This window comes from Giraffa tippelskirchi, chromosome 5 (genome assembly GCF_054371585.1).
Source record: "Giraffa tippelskirchi isolate mGirTip1 chromosome 5, T2T-mGirTip1v1.2.pri, whole genome shotgun sequence".
Classification (NCBI taxonomy): Eukaryota; Metazoa; Chordata; class Mammalia; order Artiodactyla; family Giraffidae; genus Giraffa; species Giraffa tippelskirchi.
Genome location: NC_137279.1, coordinates 121,295,229 through 121,319,783, shown reverse-complemented (window position 1 = coordinate 121,319,783; position 24,555 = coordinate 121,295,229). Strand labels below are relative to the sequence as shown.

Genomic DNA, 24,555 nt, shown 5'->3' with positions numbered 1-24,555 from the left:
GGACACGACTGAGTAACTGAACTGAACTGCAGTATCTTTCTTATTTTGGGCATTCCAAAAGAGCGGAAAATTATAGTTACTAACAGAGAAGCATAGAATTTTGAAGCTGTAGGAAAGAAGATAGAAACCATGTGTTCCAACCCTTTCTTTACTTTGCGAATGAGAAAACGAAGACCCAGAGGTCATAGAGTCAGGGTCAGAACTTGAATTAGAATCTAGACTTTCTGGCCTCTAATCCACTAGAATGTATGAGAAATGAGTTTAAAGTTGATAATCCAGTTCCATTCAATATACTAAAATAAGCGTATTCCTAGCAACAAAACACATCTTACTTAAGTGAATTATAGCATTTTCATCCCTAATTGTGGTTATAGTACTGTGTTTTCTCAAATGTCTACCTTTGTCTTTGCATTTCCTTATGTATGTGTGCTTAGTCACTCAGTCGTGTCCAACTCTTTGCAAACCTGTGAACTGTAGCCCACCAGGCTCCTCTGTCCATGGGATGCTCCAGGCAAGAATACTGGAGTGGTTTGCCATTTCCTCCTCCAGAGGATCTTCCCTACCTAGAGATTAAACCTGTGTTTGCTGCATTGGCAGGCAGATTCCTTACCACTGAGCCACCTGGGAATCCCTTACAATTCCATACTTTTTTAAAATTAAGGTTTTCTTTACTCTTCTTAGACTCTGATTTTACTGGGTGGAAGAGAAACACTTTTAACTGTATTGGATTTCTCAGAGGGTATAAACAGAAGTTCAGCAGTTGTAAACCTATGGTTTATGGTAAACTAAATGTTTCTAAGTCTTTTCCACTTGCCCCTAGGCTTAACTCCTAAGAAGAGGGATTATATTGTATGCAGTTTCTCTTACAGTGCCTAACATTACACAGTGTTAAGTATTTACTAAATTAATAAAATACAGTATCAGTGACAGAGACTGTATAATTCAGTACCCATGCATCATTTCCCATAGAGCAGTTAAATAAAGGCTATCTTTTGGTATGTAGAGACTGTGTTGGCATTCCTTTCAAACTATGCAGTCTGTGTATTAATAGGATTGTTTTCTCCTGACTTTGGAGAAGGGAGGTGACAGCTTTTTTAGGAAATATGACCATTTTATTTCATAAAATGCTACATATTCTGTAATTATTTCTTGTGATTTCTCACATTATTTGACTCTAAGGACCAAACAGTAGCTACCCTGGTGGCTCAGTAGGTAAGGAGTCTGCCTACTATGTGGGAGACCCAGGTTCGATCCTTGGGTCGGGAAGATCCCCTGGAGGAGGAAATGGCAAACCACTCCAATATTCTTGCCTGGAGAATTTCATGGACAGAAGAGCCTGGTGGGCTACAGTCCAAAGAGTCAGACATGACGGAGTGACTTTCACTTCACTTTTAAGAACCAGACAGATTTGAGTTGTAGCAAGGATTATCTCCCGAAAACTTTGTTCGATGTGAAATATTTGGCTATCGGTCCTTGTAAAATATTACTCTGTCTTATCACAAATGCCATGGTGGTAGGAACTCTATCTCAACATATGGAATGATGCCTTGTGCATGGTGGAGACTCAGGTACACTCATTAGAATATTTGCAGACCTTGACAGTTTTGAATGCAATTTCACGAAGTGTTACTTTTAAGAATGCTTTTATAAAAACATTGTAAAGATGCTTTTATTTTGAATTCTTTTTAACTTCTTTGTAATATAAACAAAAGTATTAGAACTTAACCTACGATCACACAGTGGGCTTCCCTAGTGGCTCAGTGGTAAAGAATCCACCTGCAGTGCAGGAGACGCAGGATCAGTCCCTGGGAGGGAAAGATCCCTGGGAGAAGGAACTGGCAACCCGTTCAGTAGTCTTGCCTGGGAAATCCCATGGACAGAAGAACCTGGTGGGCTAATAGTCCATGGAGTCACAAAAGAGTCGGGCATGTCTTTGTGACTGAACAACAACAAAGGTCATATAGCTAATGTATTTAGTATTGGAGTCAAACCCAGATTTGCTTATTATTTAAGGCCAGTTCCTTCTATTGTGAAATACCAAGCTTTCTGTAAGATTTAGGATGTTATCATTCAGTCAGTGGGAGTGTTTTTTAACTTTAAAGTTGAGGGCATGTCAGTTGTCTGTGTTTCACCTTATGGTGATACGTAGTAATGTCTCTTTCTTGAGTCTTTAAAATGAAAACACAGCTAAGCCTGTTCTGCCTTCTCCTTAGGAGTGTATGCCTCTTGATGCAGGTCTCAATGCCCTGTGTTCTCTTTGCTGCTTGTCCATCAGAACTCCGTTTGAAAGGTGGGACTAATGCTGAAATGGCACCACAGATTGATTACACAGCCATGGTAAGAGCTTTTGTTGCTACTGACCAACTAAGAGGATCTCATACAGTCTTCTCAAACTCTGTTCTCTGTTTAAATACATCCTGAGTGGTTTTGTGTACATACCTCTTTATTTCTTAATGGGATGTGGTTCTATTGTGGGAGAGGATAATTATTTCAGATTGTGTGTTGTATCTTAGAACAGTGCTCATAGTGAATTCTTTAAAAACCTCATGTATGTTAGATTATTTATAATGTATATACCATATATTACTTATCATATAAGTTATTTTCTGAATACAGGGATTATGATTTGGAAGAAAAACTCAAAATAAGAATTAAATGCTATGTTTGATAGGATTGGTGAGGATATGAAGAAATTGGAACCTTTGCACACTGTTGATGGGAATACAAAGTGGTGCAGCCATCATGGAAAATAGCATGGAGGTTGCTCAAAAAATTAAAAAGAAAACTACCATATAATCCACCAATCCCACTAGGTATTATCCAAAAGAGTTGAAATCAGGATCTCCAAGAGATAGTAGCATTCCCGTGTTCATTGCAACACTATTCATAAAAGTCAAGATGTGGAAACAACTTAAATGTCCATTGATGGATGAAAGAATATAAAAAATGAGGTATACAGAAAATATATTAGAAAAATTTATTTAAAGAAGTAGTTTATGCACACTGTAAGATAGTCTCAGAAGGTAGTAGCCACTGTTAATAGTTTATTTCTTTAAATTTTCTTCAACAGATTTTCTATCTATACATTTACTATTTTCATATATCCATGTATATAGCTTTATCCCTATTTATCTGTCTATCTGGCCCACTACTTGTCCTTGTAAATAAAATATTATTAGAACTAAAAAAAAAATGTGTTATATATGTACAATGGATGACTATTTAGCATTAAAAAAGAAATTCTAGATTATGTGACAGCACAGTGGACCCTTGAGGATGTTGTGCTCTGTGAAATGAGCCAGTCAGATAAAGACAGTACTGACATGATTCCACTTATATAAGATATCAAAAGAAGTTAGTTATGGAGTCAAAGGATGGAATGGTTACTAGTGGAAGAGGGAGACTGGGGAGTTAATAATCAACATGGATAAATTTTCAGTTAAGATGAATACGCTTTAGAGGTCTGTTGTCCACATTGTAAGTTTTGTCAACAGTATTATGTTGTACTCTTAAAAATGTGTTGAGAGGGTAAGATCTCAGATTAAATGTTCTTACCACAATAAAATAAAATTTAAAAAATAACTACCATATTTTTATTATGAGTTTTTAGAAAGTAAAATTCAATATTGGCATGCTTATATAACTTGTGGGAGGGAAAGGTGGTATCATCGTTTTCCCCTAGGTTTATCAAGGTGTAGTTATTTATACTAGAACTCACCATTCTTAGTGTGAGGTTCTTTGATTTCTGATGTATGGTTGTGAACCTGCCACCACAATCATGATAGAGAATTACTGTAAAAAAATTCCCTTATCCCTCTTTCTAGTCAATCCCACCCCCTCTGGCCCTGGCAATCAGTGATCTGTTGTCTCATAGTTCTGCCTTTTTTCAGCGTCATATAAAGTAATAATACTGTATATATAGTCTTTTGAGTCTTTTTTTTTTTCAGTTATAATAGCATCTGTTTAGGGGGAGGAGAGTGGATGAGGGATGGATTGGGAGCTTGGGATTAGCAGGTGCTAATTGTTACATGTAGAATGGATAAACAACAAGATTTTACTGTATACCACGGGAAACTATATTTAATATCCTGTGATACACCATAGTGGAAAAGAATATGAAAAAGAATGCATAAGTATATATACATATAACTGAATCACTGCTGTATAATAGGAATTAACACAGCATTATAAATCAGCTCTACTTCAATAAAATAAATTAAAAAATACATCTGAGAGTTACCCATGATGCTTGTATCAGCAGTAAAAGCTAAGTAGTGTTCTATTATATGGATGTTTGTTTATCTATGCATCAGTTGAAGGACATTTGGACTATTTCCAGTTTTTTGCAGTTAAGAGTAAAGTCACTGTAAACACATACAGATTTCTTGTCTGGACATCAGTTTTTGTTTTTCTCTGACTTTATCAGAAACTGCCAAATTGTTTTGGCATCCAAGGTGGCTGCATTGTTTTGCATTTTCACCAACACTGTAAGGGAGTTTTAGCTCTTCATCCTTCCCAGCACTTGATATTCTCAGCTTTTGGTTAATTTTTTTTTTCCATTTTAATAGATGTTATAGTCTTTTAAAATTCAGTTTGATGGGATATATAATGAAAATTAATCTCTATTCACCTAGTAATTCCACTTCAAGGAAATGACCCTAATTAAATATTATAAAATGCAGCAAAAGATAATGTTAAAGGTATTAGAGCAGGGTGCTATATACTATAATTATTGTTATATATAGTTATACAATAATGAAAACTTAGAGAATGGTTAGATAAATTATGCTAGATTGCCATGTAATCATTCAGATGTTTTTTAGGAGAAATATTTTATGATGTTGGGAAATGCTTTTATTTATAATGTTAAATGAGGGAAAAAGGATAAAACATTGTATATGCAGTGAAATTTCAACTGTATAAAAAAAATGAGAGAACAGAATGGAATGCTTTTCAGCACCCCAGATTTCTTATGGTATGTTATATTAAGATTAGGAAATGGCTTCTGGAGTAAAACTGCAAGGATCAAGAATCCTGAGTTCTGTTTTTTTTTTTCCCTCATTAGATAGGCTTGCACAGCCCTTATTAGTTAAATGTTAACCTTTTAATTTTAGCTGCATGTCAGTTATTTTATTTAAAAAATGGAATTAGCCTACACATTTTTATATCACTGTTTATCTACTGTGCCTCATTATCACCTCAGTACAGAGCACATTTGTTTACTAAATATACTTGTTGAATCAGCAAATACTGATTTTTAAGGTAACAATAAACTGATTTTTCAGGTTTTCAAGCCAATTGTTGAAAAATTTGGTTTCACATTTAATTGTGACATTAAAATGAGGTAAGGTGCTTATTTCTTAACCCTTTGACCCACTACTTGTGCTGAAAATAGTGGAAAAGTTAGATCCCGGAGAACTGTCTATCTGTAATCCACTTAATACATTTTTTGTAGGAAATAATAGTATTTTGTGGCTTAAAACAATAAACAGCAGGGGTGTGGGTACTTTAAAGCAGCTGCATACTATGTTTGCTGTGTGTTTTTTGGCAGAATATTTTTGAGGGAATGGCTGCACTGAGGCACCTTCGTGTGTGGAGTTATCTATGTCCAGCACAGACTGGATGCTCACTGTGGGCAGGCAACTAGAGTGGGGCACTGCAGGATCCTCAAAAGGATTCTCTTCCGCAGGGCAACCTGAATTCTTTTCCTAGGGGACGCATTGGGCATTCAGGTTATTTCTCTGTAAGGCTTGCCTTCTGCCACAGAATAACAAGGCCACATTTCTTGGTGTGGCATTTAAGTGTTTTTCAGTCTTATTCCAGCTTACCTTGCTAGCTATATTCCCCCTCCCCTCCTTTCAGCATACCGTGTCTTCTAACTACATGATTGCTGCCATTCCCTAAATGTACTTTGTTCATGTTTTTCTTCCCCTTCTAAAACATAGAAATTGTGTATCTCCTGAAAATGAAACTTGTCATTTCTCGTGTGAATTGTCAGTGATTGTGCCTCAGTTGGAATTCATAGTTGCACCTCTATTGTAGTCCTCTTTACAGCCTGTCCTGTGTTCTAGTTACACATGAAGCCCCATCTTACCAGATGGGGAGTTCTTTGTGGATAGGAGTATTGTCATTCTTACCTGTGTGTTCTTAGCATCTTCTGGACAAAGACAGTAAATAATGTGTCAAAATTTTATTAATGGTTCAGCTACTAAATATTCATCATATATTGATTGAGCACCTATAATGTGCCAGACATTGTTTTAGGGCACTGAAATATAGCAAGAAGAAAATAGACCGAGCTGCTATCATTAAGTAGCTTTTATTCTAAAACAGCACTAATTGAATAGAACCTTTTTCTTCTTCATTTAGCTGTCCCAGGTCCTAGTTGTGGGATGCGAGATCTTTTAGGTGTGGCATGTGGGATCTAGTTCCCCGTCCAAGGACTGAACCCCAGCCCCCTGCATTGAGAGCACGGAGTCTTAGCCATTGGGCCACCAGAGAAGTCCCTGAATAGAATTCTCTGCACTGAGGGAATTGTTCCCTGTCTGTCCAGGATGATCATCATTTGCTACATATGACTGTTGAGCACTTGAAATGTGGCTAGTTGGACTGGAGACCTGAGTTTTAAATTTTATTAAATTTAAACAGGGAATTTTCTGGCAGTCCAGTGGTTAGGACTCTGCACTTTAACTGCTGAGGGCACAGGTTCAGTCCTGGATGAGGAACTAAGATCCCCTCAAGCCTTGATGTGTGGCAAAGAAAATAAATAAATAATTTTAGCTCATTATTGACCAGGGTTTTTTTGTAGAAACCTAACACCTGTGGCTGGCAATTTTTATTTTGGCTGGACAAAAATTGATTTTGTTATTTCACTAACATTTCGTGGGCTGTTACATTCAGTAGTTACACCTGACACACCTGTTAAGTCTTCTAGTTTTTGTGAAATGTTGTCTTCAATCCACTCTTCTGTAGAAGCAAAGGAGCATTCTCCAGCACCATGAGTTTCATTTTCTGTATCAGAATGAATCACTAAGATTATTTATTGGCTTTTGTCTGATATTCACATTGTCTGAATCAGAAGTATATTCTGAGGAACTATCCTTTTCTGAGACACTAGTGTATATGTCACATGCACAATCAGAGAAAGTATCTGCGTAAAATTTACCAAAAAATTCTTCACTCAAAATTTCGTGATATGTCATTTTCGAAAATTTTACATTTATAATATACATAGGGTAGGAACAAAAGCTTAATGGAGCAAAATGTGAATGATAACAACCATCATAAGTTGTATAATGAACCCTTCATCAATTTTAAGCTCTTAACAGCTTCACACAGTGATGTTAATTGTGTCACTCTCTAAAATGAAGTGATACGCCTCTGGTCAATACTGTTCAGATAACAAAAGATGGATTAACATATCTCTGGTCAATAATGGGTTAAATAGTCACATGAACTTGAGTCTTTCTTGCCTGGGAAATCCCATATACTAAGGAGCCTGGTGGGCTACAGTCCATGGGGTCACAAAGAGTTGGACATGACTTAGCAACTCAACAACAACAAACTCTGAGTCTACCATATGGGAAAACACAAATCTAAAACATTATCTAGAAATGTAAAACATGAATTATATAGTTGGTATTACTCACATGTTATTTTATTGTAAATATTGAGCTTTATTTTTTGTCACGCAGTCAGTTTATGTATTTATCATACTTTTCACAGGGGCTACTACCCGAAGGGAGGTGGCGAAGTGATTGTCCGAATGTCGCCAGTTAAACAGCTGAGCCCCATAAATTTAACTGACCGTGGCTGTGTGACTAAGATATATGGAAGAGCTTTTGTTGCTGGTGTTTTGCCATTTAAAGTAAGTTGTCTGATTCACTTTACTGTAAAAAGTAACACAACATTGCAAATCAACTATACTCCAATAAAAATTTTAAAAATAAAATAAGGTATCAAAAAATAAAGTTGTCTAGATGATCTTAGAAGTATGTGTTTGTCTTGATAAGTATTATATCATCTAAATTTTGAAATTATTGAGAGAATTTTTAAATAAATCTTTTCATTAAAAGTTTTTCTTAAAACTCTGTGCTTACTTTACTCTTTAAAATTGAGTTTTTACATGATGCATTGAAAAATTATTAATTCTGTGTCTTTGAAGGCTTGAAAGCAACTGTCAAAATAATTATTAATTTATTCTATTTTTTTGTCTTACCAAAATAGGTAGCAAAAGATATGGCGGCAGCAGCTGTAAGATGCATCAGGAAGGAGATTAGGGATCTGTATGTTAACATCCAGCCTGTTCAGGAACCTAAAGACCAAGCTTTTGGCAATGGAAATGGAATAATGTGAGACAAGATACTTTTTCCTGGATATTGGTTGAGAGCACCCTGAAATAGTTATCCTATTTTAATTAAATGTTTGTCATTTTAAAATTTGTAGTTTTAAGGCATGTTTTTTAAGAGCATTCCTACCTAAAACAATAGTATGATGAATTATGATAATTTTATTCTGAATTTTTTTCTGAAGATGGTTTACTTTTTACTACAGTATAAGAGCCTTTCAGTTTATATAGTGAGCTTAAATGTTTAAGCTAATCAGAAGTTAGCCTTTGAAGATTATCCTATGAAAAATATTTCCAGTTGCTTTTCTGTATCTCAAGTGTGAATTCAGTTTACAAGTAAATATTAGATATAGCAAAAGTCTACTTAGAAAAGAAGTATTGTATATTTTCCCATTAGAAGTTATTGATTTAAGTGTGCTTTAATATTTTTGAAGAATAAAACTATCTTTTGTGAATATTTAACTTTTAAACTCTTTTTCATAGTTTCTATTAAGGAATTTAAAGTAAATGTATTTTCTGCATATAGTACTATCCTGAAAACTATTGATATAAAAGAAAACCAAACAACTCTGTAGAAAGACATTTCCATTTAAGATCATCAGTGTAGCATGCCTCTGCAATGGTCTCACTCAGTGCTGATGACATGATTTCTGGGAAAACCATTCCTTACCTGTGTGTGAATCAGAATCTGGTGTGACTTCTTGTCAGAAGTGCTGAAAGATACTAATACCCTGATGAAGATGGAGAACGCTAATCATGTTGCTCTCTGTATGAAGAATGTCACTTTTGCAATATCCTAGCCAGATCTAATTCTATGTACTTAACAGTCATTGTTCTCCTGTGTTGTATTTGCATGTAACATTGGAATATTTATAGCATAGATAGTAATACTGTTTTTTCCCCTATGCAGCATTATTGCTGAGACATCCACGGGCTGTCTGTTTGCTGGATCATCGCTTGGTAAACGAGGTACAGATAAATGAAGGGTACACTGTTCCCAGTTCTAGTGTACAACAATTCTTTAATCATTCTTAATTATCTGTCAGGATTAGAATATTATAGAATGATGGATGACAAGTTTAAAAGGATATGGTTCAGTTCAGTTCCATTCAGTCGCTCAGTTGTGTCTGACTCTTTGCGACCCCATGGACCGCAGCACGCCTGGCCTCCCTGTCCATCAACAACTCCCGGAGTTTACTCAAACTCATGAACATTGAGTTGGTGATGCCATCCAGCCATCTCATCCTCTGTCATCCCCTTCTCCTGCCTTCAATCTTTCCCAGCATCAGGGTCTTTTCTTTTTTTTTTTTATGTTTCTTTTTTTTTTATAAATTTATTTATTTTAGTTGGGGGCTAATTACTTTACAATATTGTAATAGTTTTTGCCATACATTGACATGAATCAGCCATGGGTTTACATGTGTTCCCCTTCCTGGACCTCCCACCCACCTCCCTCCCCATCCCATCCCTCTGGGTCATCCCATTGCCCCGGCCCTGAGCCCTTGTCTCATGCATCGAACATGGAATGGTGTTCTGTTTCACATATGATAATATACATGTTTCAATGCCACTCTCCCAGAACGTCCCACCCTCACCCCCTCCCTCAGAGTCCATAAAATTGTTCTATGCATCTGTGTCTCTTATTCTGTCTCGCATATAGGGTTATCGTTGCCATCTTTCAAATTCCATATATATGCATTAGTATACTGTATTGTTGTTTTTCTTTTTTTTTTTTTTAAGTTTTTATTTTTATTTATTTATTTATTTTAATAAATTTATTTATTTTAGTTGGGGGCTAATTACTTTACAATATTGTAATAGTTTTTGCCATACATTGACATGAATCAGCCATGGGTTTACATGTGTTCCCCTTCCTGGACCCCCCACCCACCTCCCTCCCCATCCCATCCCTCTGGGTCATCCCATTGCCCCGGCCCTGAGCCCTTGTCTCATGCATCGAACATGGAATGGTGTTCTGTTTCACATACGATAATATACATGTTTCAATGCCACTCTCCCAGAACGTCCCACCCTCACCCCCTCCCTCAGAGTCCATAAAATTGTTCTATGCATCTGTGTCTCTTATTCTGTCTCGCATATAGGGTTATCGTTGCCATCTTTCAAATTCCATGTATATGCATTAGTATACTGTATTGTTGTTTTTCTTTCTGGCTTACTTCACTCTGTATAATGGGCTCCAGTTTCATCCATCTCAGTAGAACCGATTCAAATGAGTCAGTTCTTCACATCAGGTGGCCAAAGTATTGGAGTTTCAGCTTCAGCATCAGTCCTTCCAATGAATATTCAGGACTGATTTCCTTTAGGATGGACTGGTTTGATCTCCTTGCAGTCCAAGGGACTCTCAGGAGTCTTCTCCAACACCAAGTTCAAAAGCATCAATTCTTCGATGCTCAGCTTTCTTTATAGTCCAACTCTCACATCCATACATGACTATTGGAAAAACCATAACTTTGACTAGATGGACCTTTGTTGGCAAAGTAATGTCTCTGCTTTTTAATATGCTGTCTAGGTTGGTCATAATTTTTCTTCCAAGGAGCAAGCGTCTTTTAATTTCATGGCTACAGTCACCATCTGCAGTGATTTTGGAGCCCAGAAAAATAAAGTCTGTCATGTTTCCATTGTTTCCTCATCTATTTGCCATGAAGTGATGGGACCGGATGTCATGACCTTAGTTTTCTGAGTGTTGAGTTTTAAGCCAACTTTTTCATTCCCCTCTTTCACTTTCATCAAGAGGCTCTTTATTTCTTCTTCGCTTTCTGCCATAAGGGTTGTGTCACTGCATATCTGAGGTTATTGATATTTCTCCCGGCAATCTTGATTCCAGCTTGTGCTTCCTCCAGCCCAGCGTCTCTCATGATGTACTCTGCATTTAAGTTAAATAAGCAGGGTGACAATATACAGCCTTGATGTACTCCTTTCCCACTTTTGAAGCAGTGTGTTGTTCCATGTCCAGTTCTAACTCTTGCCTACAGATTTCTCAAGAGGCAGGTCAGGTGGTCTGGTATTCCCATCTCTTGAGAAGAATTTTCCACAGTTCGTTGTCCACACAGTCAAAGGCTTTGGCGTAGTCAATAAAGCAGAAGTAGATGTCTTTCTGGAGCTCTCTTGTTTTTTTGATGATGCAGCGGATGTTGGCAATTTGATGTCTGGTTCCTCTGCCTTTTCTTAATCCAGCTTGAACATCTGAAAGTTCACGGTTCACATATTGTTGAAGCCTGGCTTGGAGAATTTTGAGCATTACTTTAATTAACATGTGAGATGAGTGCAATTGTGTGGTAGTTTGAGCATTCTTTGGCATTCCCTTTCTTTGGGATTGGAATGAAAACTGACCTTTTCCAGTCCTGTGGCCGCTGCTGAGTTTTCCCAAATTTGCTGGCATACTGAGTGCAGCACTTTCACAGCATCATCTTTCAGGGTTGAAATAGCTCAACTGGAATTCCATCACCTCACTAGCTTTGTTCGTAGTGATGCTTCCTAAGGCCCACTGGCTCTAGGTGAGTGATCACACCATCGTGATTATCTAGGCCGTGAAGATCTTTTTTGTACAGTTCTTCTGTGTATTCTTGCCACCTCTTCTTAATATCTTCTGCTTCTGTTAGGGCCATAACATTTCTGTCCTTTAATGTGCCCATCTTTGCATGAAATGTTCCCTTGGTATCTAATTCTCTTAAAGTGATCTCTAGTCTTTCCCATTCTATTGTTTTCCTCTATTTCTTTGCACTAATCTCTGAGGAAGGCTTTCTTATCTCTCCTTGCTATTCTTTGGAACTCTGCATTCAAATGGGTATATCTTTCCTTTTCTCCTTTGCCTTTCACTTCTATTCTATTCACAGCTATTTGTAAGGCCTTCTTAGACAACCATTTTGCCTTTTTGCATTTCTTTTCCTTGGGGATGGTCTTGATCCCTGCCTCCTGTACAATGTCTTGAACCTCCATCCATAGTTTTTCAGGCACTCTGGATATGGTTAACTGGCTCTGTCTTAGAGTCAGTTAAATTTTAGGTCTTTCCTCCAACTTTATTCTTTGAAATTTTTCAATCTTGCAGCAAAGTTGAATGATTAGTGAATGTCCATACACTGCTTTCCTAGATACACTGGTTATGAACATTTAGCTAGATGTTGTGTGTTTCTGAACCATGTCTGTGAAAGGTTGCAGGTACCCAGTCTCCCCACTGAATACTGCAGTGTGTTCATCCACTGTGATGATGATACTGCATCATCACATGCAACTTTTTTTTGACCACGCTGTGCTGCGTGTGGGAATCTCAGTTTCCTGAATCAGGGGTTCAACCCATGCCCCCTGCCTTGGAAGTGCAAAGTCTTAACCACTGGACCTCCAGGGAAATCCCACATTACCATTTTTATACTTAAAGAATTTGTCTGTTATATTGAGACGCAACTGATTGCCTCCAACGGAGAAGGCAATGGCAGCCCACTCTAGTACTCTTGCCTGGAAAATCCCATGGACGGAGGAGCCTGGTAGTCTGCAGTCCATGGGGTCGCTAGGAGTTGGACACGACTGAGCGACTTCACTTTCACTTTTCACTTTCCTGCACTGGAGAGGGAACTGACAACCCACTCCAGTGTTCTTGCCTGGAGAATCCCAGGGACGGGGGAGCCTGTCTGTGGGGTCGCACAGAGTCGGACACGACTGAAGTGACTTAGCAGCAGCAGCAGTTGCCTCCAAAATATTCTTTAGCGTAATTTGAGATGTTTTGTTTTGTTTTTGAGTACACACAGCATTGGTTATCATGTCTGTTTAGTTTCTTTTTTAACTACAGGATAGTTTCTTTGCAGTTTTTTTTTTTCCCTTTCATGATATTTACATTTTGAAAACTCCAAGCCATTTTCTTACAGGAGTTTCCATTATGTAAATTTGTCTGATTATTTCATAATTAGATTTATTCAAGTTAAACATTTTTAGTAAGACTGTTGCACAGGTGATTTTGTGTATATTCTATTCTATCACATCAGTGAATGAGTGAGTGCTCAGTCATGTCAGACTCTTTGTGACCCCATGGACTCCTCTGTCCGTGGAATTTTCCAGGCAAGAATACTGGAGTGAGTTGCCATTTCTTTCTCTTGGGGATCTTCCCAACCCAGGGATCAAACTCATGTCTCTTGGGTCTCCTGCATTGTGGACAGTTTCTTTACCCCTGAGCCATTAAATCACATCAAGGTGCACCTAATGTCAGTCTGTCCTTTATCAGTAAAGCCGACTGTGGTCACTTGTTATGGTGGTGTCCTCCAGGTCTGTCTGCTATAAAGGTTTTTCCCTTTCTTCCTCCCCTCTTTTCATTGTCTCGCCACTACAGTGAAATCGTGGAGTCCTAACCCCTGGACCACCAGGGAATTTCCCCCTTTCCCTTTGTATTATAATTCATAAATACTCTGGGATAATACATTGAGACTATCTGATTATTCTATATCAATACAACTTTCTTCCAGTGGTTTTAACATCTGATGGTTCTTCCTTGCATCAGTTATTACAGTGTTGATTGCAAAGTACTGAATGTTTTTGTGAAAGGGAAATTTCTATAGTATTTGGCATATTTGGGAGAAGAGATGCATGTATGCATCTGTTAGTATTTAAAGTTAATTTTGCTATTATGTGTGTGTGTGTGTTCTGTCGCTCAGTTGTGTCCGACTCTTTGCAACCTCATGGACTGTAGCCCACCAGGCTCATCTGTGCATCAGATTTCTCAGGCAGGAATACTGGAGTGGGTTGCCATTTCCTTCTATTAATAGTTGAACTCCTCATTATTTGTGTGGTATTTGATTGCTTTCTTCCTACTTGATAGCATCTTTAAAAGATGCTTACACTCATGCCATTTAACTACATTATTACTGCTGAATACACAAATTCAGGTAATTTTAGCCTGCTCAGTTGGTAGATGTAGACAGTAGTTGGGTGTCACATTTAACCAGTGTAATAGAATAGGTAAAATCAACATATTTGGTTGATCAGACATAAACGAATTGTTTAAAACTGTGCCATTCAGTGTGTGGTTGGTGAACAGGTAGCATATCAGCATCATCTGGGAGTTTGCTAGAAATCCTAGTTCTGGGGCCCACCTCATCTGTATGAAACCAGAATCTTTGGGGCCCAGAAATCTGTTTGAATAAGCTCTCTAAGGTATAATAAAATTTGAGAAATAGTGATCAAAACTATATATGTAGTGTATATTCATTACTTGTTAGGTGCAGTGAGGAATCAACATGGATGGTGAGGTATTATATGCAGTATCTTTAACAGTCTTAAGAGGGCAAAGATAATGCAAAATATAAAACAGACTAGGAGCCCATTTGTCAGAAGTTGTGCTGTGCTTGGCAGGCACTGAGTGAAGTGTGAGTTCAGTTTGTATTATCCTTGAGTACCAAGACCTGCTAGGTACTATAAATGAAGGATTCAGAAGTGAGAACCACTGTTTCTGCTGCCTGGCTTAGTCTGGCAGAGAGACAGACCAGTGCTGTGATTTTTCTATCTCCAGGGCACCTAGGAACACAGGAGAAGAACAGCTAATTCTTTGGGGACTAATCTATCTTGTGCTGTTCAGTGATCCTCCAGTGGGTTCTGTAGAGAAGTAGAAGTTAGCCGGATAGAAAAGTGGGAGCTGGGACTTCCCTGGTGGTCCAGTGGATAAGACTCAGTGCTTCCACTGCGGGAGCCATGAGTTCAATTATGAGTTCGATCCCTGGTTGGGAGCTAAGGTCGCTCATGCTATGTGGAGTGGCCAAAAAAAAGGCTGGGGAGAGCTAAAGAAGAGGACAAAGGAAAGTGCTGATGTTGTTTGGGCAACTACAGACATAAGTGATAAGTAGAGGATCTGGGTCAAGGAGGAACAGAGATGAGATTAGAGAGGTCAAGATTTTGAAGAGCTTTATAGGCCTTATAAAGGAGTTTGGGTTTCATCCTGAAAACAAATATTTTAAGGAGGGATATAAGACCAGGTGTTTGGAAAGTAAGTAGCTGTGTAGCAGATTAGAGGAAAAACATAGCGGAGACAGGAAGACAAGTCTGTTATATCAGTTCAGATCAGAAATGATGAGGGCCTACACCAAGGAATGCAATGACTGAGGCTAGAGAGATGAGTGCTGATATAAGGGTATTTAGGAGGGTGAATAGACTGGTGATCAGCTGGATGTGGAAGGTGAGGGAGACAGTGTAATGACCTTGATTTTTAGCTTGCGTACCTGGAAACATTTACAACTTTGTGAATATGGGAGGTAGAGTTAGTTTGCCAGTGTAGATGATAGTTTTAGGTACGTTGCATTGATATCATAAAGGGATTGTTGCTCTGTTATCAGTGATACTTGGAATTAACTCTACTACCAGCCCAGAAAAGTTTTCTTTCCTAATATTTCATCAACATTTTTAAACTTTGTCACATGAGGTGTTTTTGGACAACACGCATATAGAACGCACAGTTCTTATTTTTAGACTTACAGTGGTGGGAGGGATTAGAAGATAGAGTTGCTTACTTGCTGAGAGTTGCTTACTTGCTGAAGTTGCCTAACTCCTCCTGGTGCCTGCCCTTGTTCCCAATCAAGCACTCAAGTCAAAGGGGATGTAACTAGCAAATGCAGAGGTACCTTGGGGTCTTCTCTCGTAGTGTGTCTGCTCAGTAGCTTCAGTCATGTTGACTCTTTGTGACCCTGTGCACTGTAACCCGCTAGGCTCCTGTGTCTGTGGGATTCTCTAGGCAAGAATACTGGAGTGGGTTTCCATGCCCCCTCCAGAGGATATTCCCAACCCAGGGATCGAACCTGCATCTCCTGTACTGCAGAAGGATTCTTCACCCCCTGAGCCACCTGGTGATGGTGGTTTAGTCGCTAAGTCGTGTCTGACTCTTGGCGATCCCATGGTCTGTAGACCGCTAGGCTCCTCTGTCCATGGGATTCTCTAGGTGAGAATACTGGAATGGGTTGCCATTTCCTTCTCCAGAGCCACCTGGTAGGTAGTCTGTATATTAAGGGTCTCAAGAGAATGTCAGGGCTCCCAATATCCAGATACTCTTTTTACTCCTGATTTAAATTGACTAGAAAATTACTCGACTCTGAATCCTAATGTTTAAGCATTATAATCAGAAGCAACACTGGCTGGTTGTCCACACCACCGTATATATTACAAGCAATAAGTTGTAACGAATCATATTTTTGTCCTTGTCTCAGTTACTAAAACTATTTTGATCTTAGTTTCTTTATTTATTGAGTGAGAGAATTAGTCTGAAGAATCTCTGAAATCCTTCCAGCTATAACATTCTTTAATCCTGATGCAAAGGTGAGATTTGAGGGTTTTTTTTTTTTTTTTAAATCTTAGCAGTTTTAGATAGAGGCAGTGTATTATAACAGAGCACTAAATTGAGAGCAAGAAAACCTAAGTTGTTCCTATGTCTGGAATTATGTTACATTGGTGACTGCTTCCCTAACTGAAAAATGAGATCAGACCATTATCTACATACAAGAATTGTTCCCACATTTATATGATTACAATATGGACAGAATATATGTTTTCACATTGTTGAATATCTGTGTGATTTGTTGACCACTCATCTTTCAGTTAGTTCTGTACTTTACTATGGGACAAATCAATCTCCTAAGATGAATTATACCTCTATGTATGGATACTACTAGCTTATAGTAAGCACTTTCTTTTCCTCCTTCAGTATATGTAGTAATTCAGAGCATGTCCCTGATGCTGTAATCAGTCCTTTGGCTTTCTCTGTTCAGTTTTGTGCTTTTAATAAGCTAGAAGAAACCTCAAATCATTGAATATTTTTTTAATTTGTTATAAGACATCAAAATTGAGGCCATTTTAAGAAACCTCTAAAATGCCAGAAGAGTATTTGTCAGAAAAACCTTAGGTTTTCCAAAGAAATTGGGATTTTGCTCTTTTATTTAGAACACAGTACTAATAAAAAAAAATTCTAATATTTACTTTGTTTTGTTCAGTTACCATAGACTGCTACTAATAGCTGGTAATGTTGTAGGTCCATACCATTATTCACTGTCAAGGCAGCTGGGTAGGAAGGAATGTGAATAGCTCTGAGAAATAGTGGGCCACTTGGCAGAGAAACCTTGAGAAACCTTAGTGCAACTACTGTTCTCTAATACTACAAAGCCAGGAGCTGCTTGCTTCTTCTTTTCGTACTCCGTGGAAATTTTAGCTGTTCTTCAAGGACTCAAGTCCATGAAGTCCTTTCATGCTTCACAAAACATTCTCAAATTATTCTGGAACTTATAATTTCCTTTTCTGAACTCTCATTGGATATATAGTTTATACCATAAGCTTAGCACTTACCCTCTATTTTTTTGGTACCTCCTTAGCTAAGGAACCAGTTTCTGTCACTTAGTATGGTACATACATAGTATCATGTGTGTTATCAATAGTAACTATTCTTATTAACAGCCTATTATGAACTAGTCTTGAAATTAGAAGCTTTATAAATATTATCTCTGATTTTAACAACTTTGCAACTAAGGTATTATCATCTCTATTTCCATCTAGAAGAAGAAATGGAAGAGGCAGAGTAGTTTACCAAAAAGTCAAGATTCATACATATTCCAAACCATTTCATTCAGTCATGTAAATGATTGGTTAATGTTATAAAGATAGTTTAATGTATTACATTATTATAATGACTTCTGTAAGGGAAAAAATGGTTAAAATTTGATTTCCATTTTCTGGGACATTTATCAAGACATGTATATACTTAGGTGAATTTCCAAATATAAAATAAAAATGAACCACATTCTCATTTTTCAAAAGCCATTTTCATTTGCAGCTAAGGGTTAATTTTGTTCTTGTTGCTTAGTCGCTAAGTTGTGTCAGACTCTTTTGTGACCCCATGGACTATATATAGCCCACCAAGCGCCTCTGTTCATGAGATTTCCCAGGAAAGAATACTGGAGTGGGTTGCCATTTCCTTCTCCAGGGGATCTTCCCAGCCCAGGGTTTGAACCCACGTCTCCTGCACTGGCAGGTGGATCCTTTACCACTGAGCCACCAGGGAAGCCCACAGGGTTCTTTTAGTTTAAAGGAAATAAAAAGAATCATCTGACATTCCACTACATTTGATGGATTTATTTTGTATTTAGCATTGTACCAAATGTTTGTGATATATGTAAAGAAGCAGGAAGTAGAACAATGGAATAAATATTCTTATTTTTAAAATAAGGTAATACCAGGGAATTCCCTGACAATCCAGTGGTTAGAACTTCCAGAGCCTGGGTTCCATCCCTGGTCAAGGAACTAGGGTCCTACAAGCTGTGCAGTGCTGCTAAGAAGCAAATAAGGTAATACTTCTTCAAATCTTAAACAGATTTGATTTATTCTTTACCAGAATAAAACTTTGTATATTTAATCTGAGACTCTTTATCTGTTCTTCCCTAGGTGAAAATTATCTGAACTTTTAAAAAATCCTTTAATTCTAATAGAATTGTCTGCAGACTAATTGTAACATATATGAATTGTGAATTTAAAATTTTGATATCAAGGCATAGTATTATAGAGTATTATAGGGTCTCATGTGAATTGATTTTATAATTAGTACTTCTTAAACAGGGCCAAAGCTTGTTTCCCCACCCTGCCACCTGCCACTGGTCCATTTAATAAAGTATTTGCATAAGCTTAGCTCTCAGAAAATTCAGTACATGAAGATCTTATCCTAAAAGTTGCAATGGGTGAGTTCAGAGGCCTAAAAGATGTTATGCCAGTGCTAACTGGGATATGTTAAACTTTTTACCTCTTAGTAATTAATTAATTTTTTTTTACATTGTGCCTATTGTAGGTGTTAATGCAGACAAGGTTGGGATTGAAGCTGCTGAAATGCTGTTAGCAAATCTTAGACATGGTGGTGCTGTGGATGAGTATCTGCAAGACCAGGTAATGACACTTCAGGATAAAAACCTTCAAGCCTGTTAGATTTGAATATTGGGCAGTTAGATTGAATATAAATTTTAGTCATTGACTTTCAGACACTGATTAGTATGTTCTAATTCAGTCCATTTTTAAAGTATTATTCTGGAATTTATATACCACAAATTTCAGTTTTCATCTTACTCAACCTGGCTATAGATTGGGCACACTGAGCACTCCTTTGTTCTTAAATACTTTCTTCACTTGGTTTCTGAAATACTGTTATCTTTCTGTATCGCTAGCCATACATTCTAGTCCCTTTGCTAGTTTATTATTATTGTTGTTTGCCTCTTCTCAACTTATAAATTTTGGAGAGCCCTTGTGCTTAAGCTCATACCTCTTTTGTTTATCTGTATTTAGTCTCTCAGTTATTTTTTCCAGTCTCATGGCTCAAGTACCATCCGTATGCTGATAGCTTCTAAATTTATATCATTTGCCCAGACCTTTCTCCTTAACTCCATATCCATTATATCCCTTATGCCTGTCAGCATCTCCACTTGGATATGTCATACACCTCTCAAACTTAACACGTCTACTCACATTGAGAAATGCTAATGAATATTTCCAAATGCAGTCTTTATATGGTCCACTGTCTTGATAGATTTTCCTTTCTACCAATTTTTCCCCTTAATCACAATCAGATGTCTCTGCTTAGAAAAGTATTCTTCAAGGTTTTTTGACCAGTTTTAAGACAGTCTTCGTATTTCTAGTCTCTTCCTTCTTACTATTCTCCAGTCTAGTAATTCTGTATTAGTGTATTTGTTTACCTGTTAAAATGTTGTAATTTTAGAACATTTAGAGAAACTTGTCAGTTTATATATACTAGCTTGCAGGGACAGGTGGTCTGATAAAATTTATTAATTTTCAACTCTGTATGCTGAAACATTAAGTTTATAAACTTACTAAGCATTTTTGTGCTATTCCACAGGTTTTCTATCATCTTAGGATTTTTTTAAACCTAAAGAAATGGAAATTCTTTTTTAAACTAGGAATAAAGAGTTATAGCTTGAAGTGGTAACGTGCATGTGTGCTAAGTCACTTCACTCATGTCCAACTCTGTGTGGCCCTATGGACTGGAGCCGCCTCTGGCTCCTCTGTCTGTGGGATTGTCCAGGCAAAGATACTGGAATGGATTGCTGTGTCTTCTTCCAGGGGATCTCCTCGATGCAGGGATTGAACCTACGTCTCTTATGTCTCCTGCATTATCAGGCAGGCTCTTTATCACTTAGAGCCATGTATGACCCAGCAGTCCCACTACTGGGCACATACCCTGAGAAAACCATAATTGAAAAAGACACATATACCCCAGAGTTCATGGCAGCACTATTTACAATAGCTAGGACATGGAAGCAACTTAGATGTCCATCGACAGATGAATGGATAAAGAAAGTGTGGTGTGTATACACACACACAGACACACACACACAGACACACACACACACAGACACACACACACACACACACACACACACACACACACGAATATTACTCAGCCAGGAAAAGGAATGCATTTGAGTCGGTTCTAATCAGGAGGATGAACCTGGAGCCTGTTATAGAGTGAAGTAAGTCAGAAAGAGAAAAACAAATATTGTATATTAATGCATATATGTGGAATCTAGAAGGCTGGTACTGATGAACCCATTTGCAGAGCAGTAGTGGAGACGCAGACACAGAGAACAGATTTACAGACACAGTTGGGAAGGAGATGGTGGGACAAATTGGGAAAGGAGCATTGAAACATACTTTACCATATGTAAAATGAATAGCCAGGGGGAGTTTACTGTGTGACTCAGGGAGCTCAAACCTTGTGCTGTGTGACAACCTAGAGGGGTGGGATTCGGTGGGAGGGAGGTCCAGGAGAGAGGATATGTGTATACCTATGGCTGATTCATGTTGATGCATGGCAGAAAACAACACTATTGTAAAGCAGTTACCCTACAATTAAAAAATAAATTATTTTTTAGCTATTTTGATATCTAGTATTATTTTCGTATGGAAAACAGTAGACTTTTAACTCCAAGTATAAGTAAATGTGTGAGAGTTTCCTTCTTTTTGTGTTTTTTTTTTTTAATAGCTGATCATTTTTATGGCGTTAGCCAGTGGAATTTCCAGAATAAAAACAGGACCAGTTACACTCCACACCCAAACAGCTATACATTTTGCTGAGCAACTAGCAAAGGTGGGTATTCCATCAGAAAGAGTGATTGATCTTTATTATGGCCAATTTGGAGTCAAATTTTAATAAACAGAAAACTTCAGTAGTAATTGTAATTGCTGTCATTCAGTGAACCCTTCCTGTGTGGCAGATACTGAACTCACTCAGCAGTGAAGCTGAATCATCTTACTCTGCATGACCATTGTGGGTGGCTATTTATTATTAATCTCATTTTACTTATGAGTCATGTGAGGCAGAGGGATTAAATTAATTGCTGAAGACCAGATAGTTTCTTAGGGGCAGGACTGAGCTTTGAGCAAATCTGGAAGAGCATCCATCAAAGCTCATGTGTGGTAGGTACTGCTTTACAGTAAGGGAAGGCATTTTAATGGGAACTATAAGATCAAATCACAAGGGATTTGTAGTTGGCTAAACTTAAATTATTACATAAAAATTTTATATATTTTATTTCCTTGTGATTTTATTTTGGTAGAAGAGAATATTTGCTGAAATTCTAACATTTTACCAGTCCTTTCAACTTCGGAAGAGTGGATGTATATACATGTTAATGTATTTTCAAGTTTGGCCATACAGTGTGGTTTGCAGAATCTTAGTTCCCTGACCAGGCATCTAGCCTGGGCTTTAGCAGTGAAAGCGCCAAGTCCTAACCACTGGACTGCCAGGGAATTCCCTAGATGTATAATTTTTAGTGAAAAAGAATTTAACGTGAATAATCTCATATTCATACCTTGTTTAACAGGATTCTTGAAACAAATGACATGTGTATTTCATCTGAAACTAACTTCTTTATAGAAAATTTAGAAAATAGAGGAAAAATCCTGTCCCTAACTCCCCTTTGCCAGCAAGACCACTCTTGACATTTAGGTATTTTCCTCCTCTTAAAATTGTTTCCCTTCTCCATTCTTTAACAGCTAACCCATACAGCATCGTTTCATTCCTTTTTTCAGTGATGTGTGGCATATTTCTATTTTGCTATAGTCTTTATAATATAATTTTATAAAGTAATATAAAATTTATAACTCAGAATTTTATGAAGGAACTTGTTGACGTTAAGCATTTTTTTTTTATTGGCATTCATAACAGGAGCTTTTATTTTTCCTTCTAGATTTTAGTTCTAAGTAGGTAAAGAGAGTAAACTTATTTCCATGCAGGGAGTGTCGCTCACTCCATATAACAAGAAGTACTTAGCTCTCACAGACTAAACCTTAAGCATTTTAAAAGGTTACAAAAATAATGTACAGTAGTAATAAGAAATGAAGCATAACAGAGGTGTACCAAGCACAAAACCACTGTTACCCTACTCCTCACATTTTATTTGTATGATTCTTACTATGTACCTTTTTTGTTATTAGACAGGATAGGTAGATTTTGATTAAATTGTGGGAAAAGGCTCAATAGGAGGCAAAAGCAAATTATATTTGATTCAAAAGATAGTTAACTGTATTTTTTTATATTCTACTTATGCTTTATTTTGTAACTACTATTAGTCTGTCTCCCCGTGTAGACAGTGATCTTCTTGATAGTAGAGACAAGGGTCTATTCATTTTTTCTACAATACTTTGCACATAGTAGACACTCATATGTTATTTGAACTGAACGCACAGTGGAAAGTGCCATGAACTGAAATTTTTTGTTCTGGTTTCTCGTTCAGCATTTTTGTGTTTTAACTCAGTGACCTGGGGCAAGCTGCTTCATCATTCTGTGTCTCAGTGCAGGTAATTCATCAGGAAAGTCAGAGACTGTGTCCCTTATGGCTCCTTCCAGCTCTAAATTTTTGTAACTTTATATGTAGGCTAGAAATTATTTCCATAATTGTTACCCTTTTTCCATATTTATATAGTGCTTGTAATTTGAAAAAAATGTATATACATATAACTAGTCTATCTAGCTCATAATTCAGATTCATTGTTTATTCATACAACAATAAATTTCAGTGTTCACACACGGCCATCTAATTCTAAAACTGGAATAATTTTTAAATATTGCAGTTCAACAGGACCTTGGAGAAGTGGTTTTCAAATTGTATTTCAGAGAATCCTAAGGTTTTAGGCATACTTCAAATCCCTCTGTCACAGATTCAGTCAGCCTCCTCAGTTATTTTGATTTTAACTCAATTTTCTTAGAATGAATATATTTCCTTTAAAAAAAAAATCATGTTTCCACAATACAGTGATAGAGATCAGATGTTTCAAAGCTAAACTTGGATTAGTTAACAAGTGAAAAGTACAGTGTCAAACCCAGTAATGATGAGGGAAGATGTTAATTGTCACCTGTCTCCTCTGAACTAGATATTTTAAATACTGTATTTAGGGAATTAAATTGGCAAGAAAATTTGAGAGAAATTAAAGGGTAATTTGATATTTGACAAGATAAAAGAAGGTTAAATGCTTCAGTGCCATGTTTTAGAAGAAATTTAGAAAGTAGGTATTAAGATTTAAAAATTGATATTTACTTAAAGCTGCACTTCTGAGGAGTTCTGATTCAGTGGGTAAGAAATGGGATCCAGGATACATATATTCTGGCAAAACTCCACAGATCCATATACCTCTGAATAAGGACCATGCTTCTGGAATAAAGTATTTTATATGTAGTCTATTGAATTTCTCTAGCTTCTTCAGTAAAATGAGTTTGGTATTAACTTCCTACCTGTTTAAGCAGGAGTTACGGGCTCTCCCCTGTGTCCTCTTCATATTAGTTTTATACTAAGTGCTATTCTGGTTTCAGGCTGAATTTACTGTGAAGAAATCAGAAGATGAAGAAGATGCCTCTAAAGACACTTACATTATTGAATGCCGAGGAATCGGGATGACAAATCCAAATCTATAGGGTATTTGCCTTTTAAATGATACTTCAATGATATTATTGCACTAATCATTTCACAAATATTATAGAACAGTGGAATAAGATGTAATTTATTAACGGACCTAACTTTAATTGAAGTACAAAATGTTCTAGATTTGCTGAGAATGCTTCATTCAATTAATCTCACTTTGACTATCTTCTGAGATAGGAATGGTGAATAAGAGTTGGTGGATAAGTATAATAGTTGATTTCGGTATTAAAGTATTGCAATAAAATATTCTTTTCACCTAAA

General features: G+C 37.2%; 1 protein-coding gene across 6 annotated transcripts in view; it reads left to right on the top strand.

Moving 5' to 3' along the window:
- RTCA (RNA 3'-terminal phosphate cyclase) overlaps positions 1–24,555 on the top strand; it is a 29,210-nt gene extending 4,655 nt beyond the window's left edge. For all 6 annotated transcript variants that reach the window (XM_081493203.1, XM_081493205.1, XM_081493208.1 and 3 more), the window contains 8 exons: positions 2,214–2,337; positions 5,286–5,344; positions 7,726–7,867; positions 8,227–8,351; positions 9,258–9,316; positions 19,158–19,252; positions 21,360–21,464; positions 24,186–24,555. In XM_081493203.1, the coding sequence (XP_081349329.1) occupies positions 2,214–2,337; positions 5,286–5,344; positions 7,726–7,867; positions 8,227–8,351; positions 9,258–9,316; positions 19,158–19,252; positions 21,360–21,464; positions 24,186–24,287 (811 nt within the window). In that variant the 3' untranslated portion in view covers positions 24,288–24,555. The remainder of the gene's footprint in view (positions 1–2,213; positions 2,338–5,285; positions 5,345–7,725; positions 7,868–8,226; positions 8,352–9,257; positions 9,317–19,157; positions 19,253–21,359; positions 21,465–24,185) is intronic.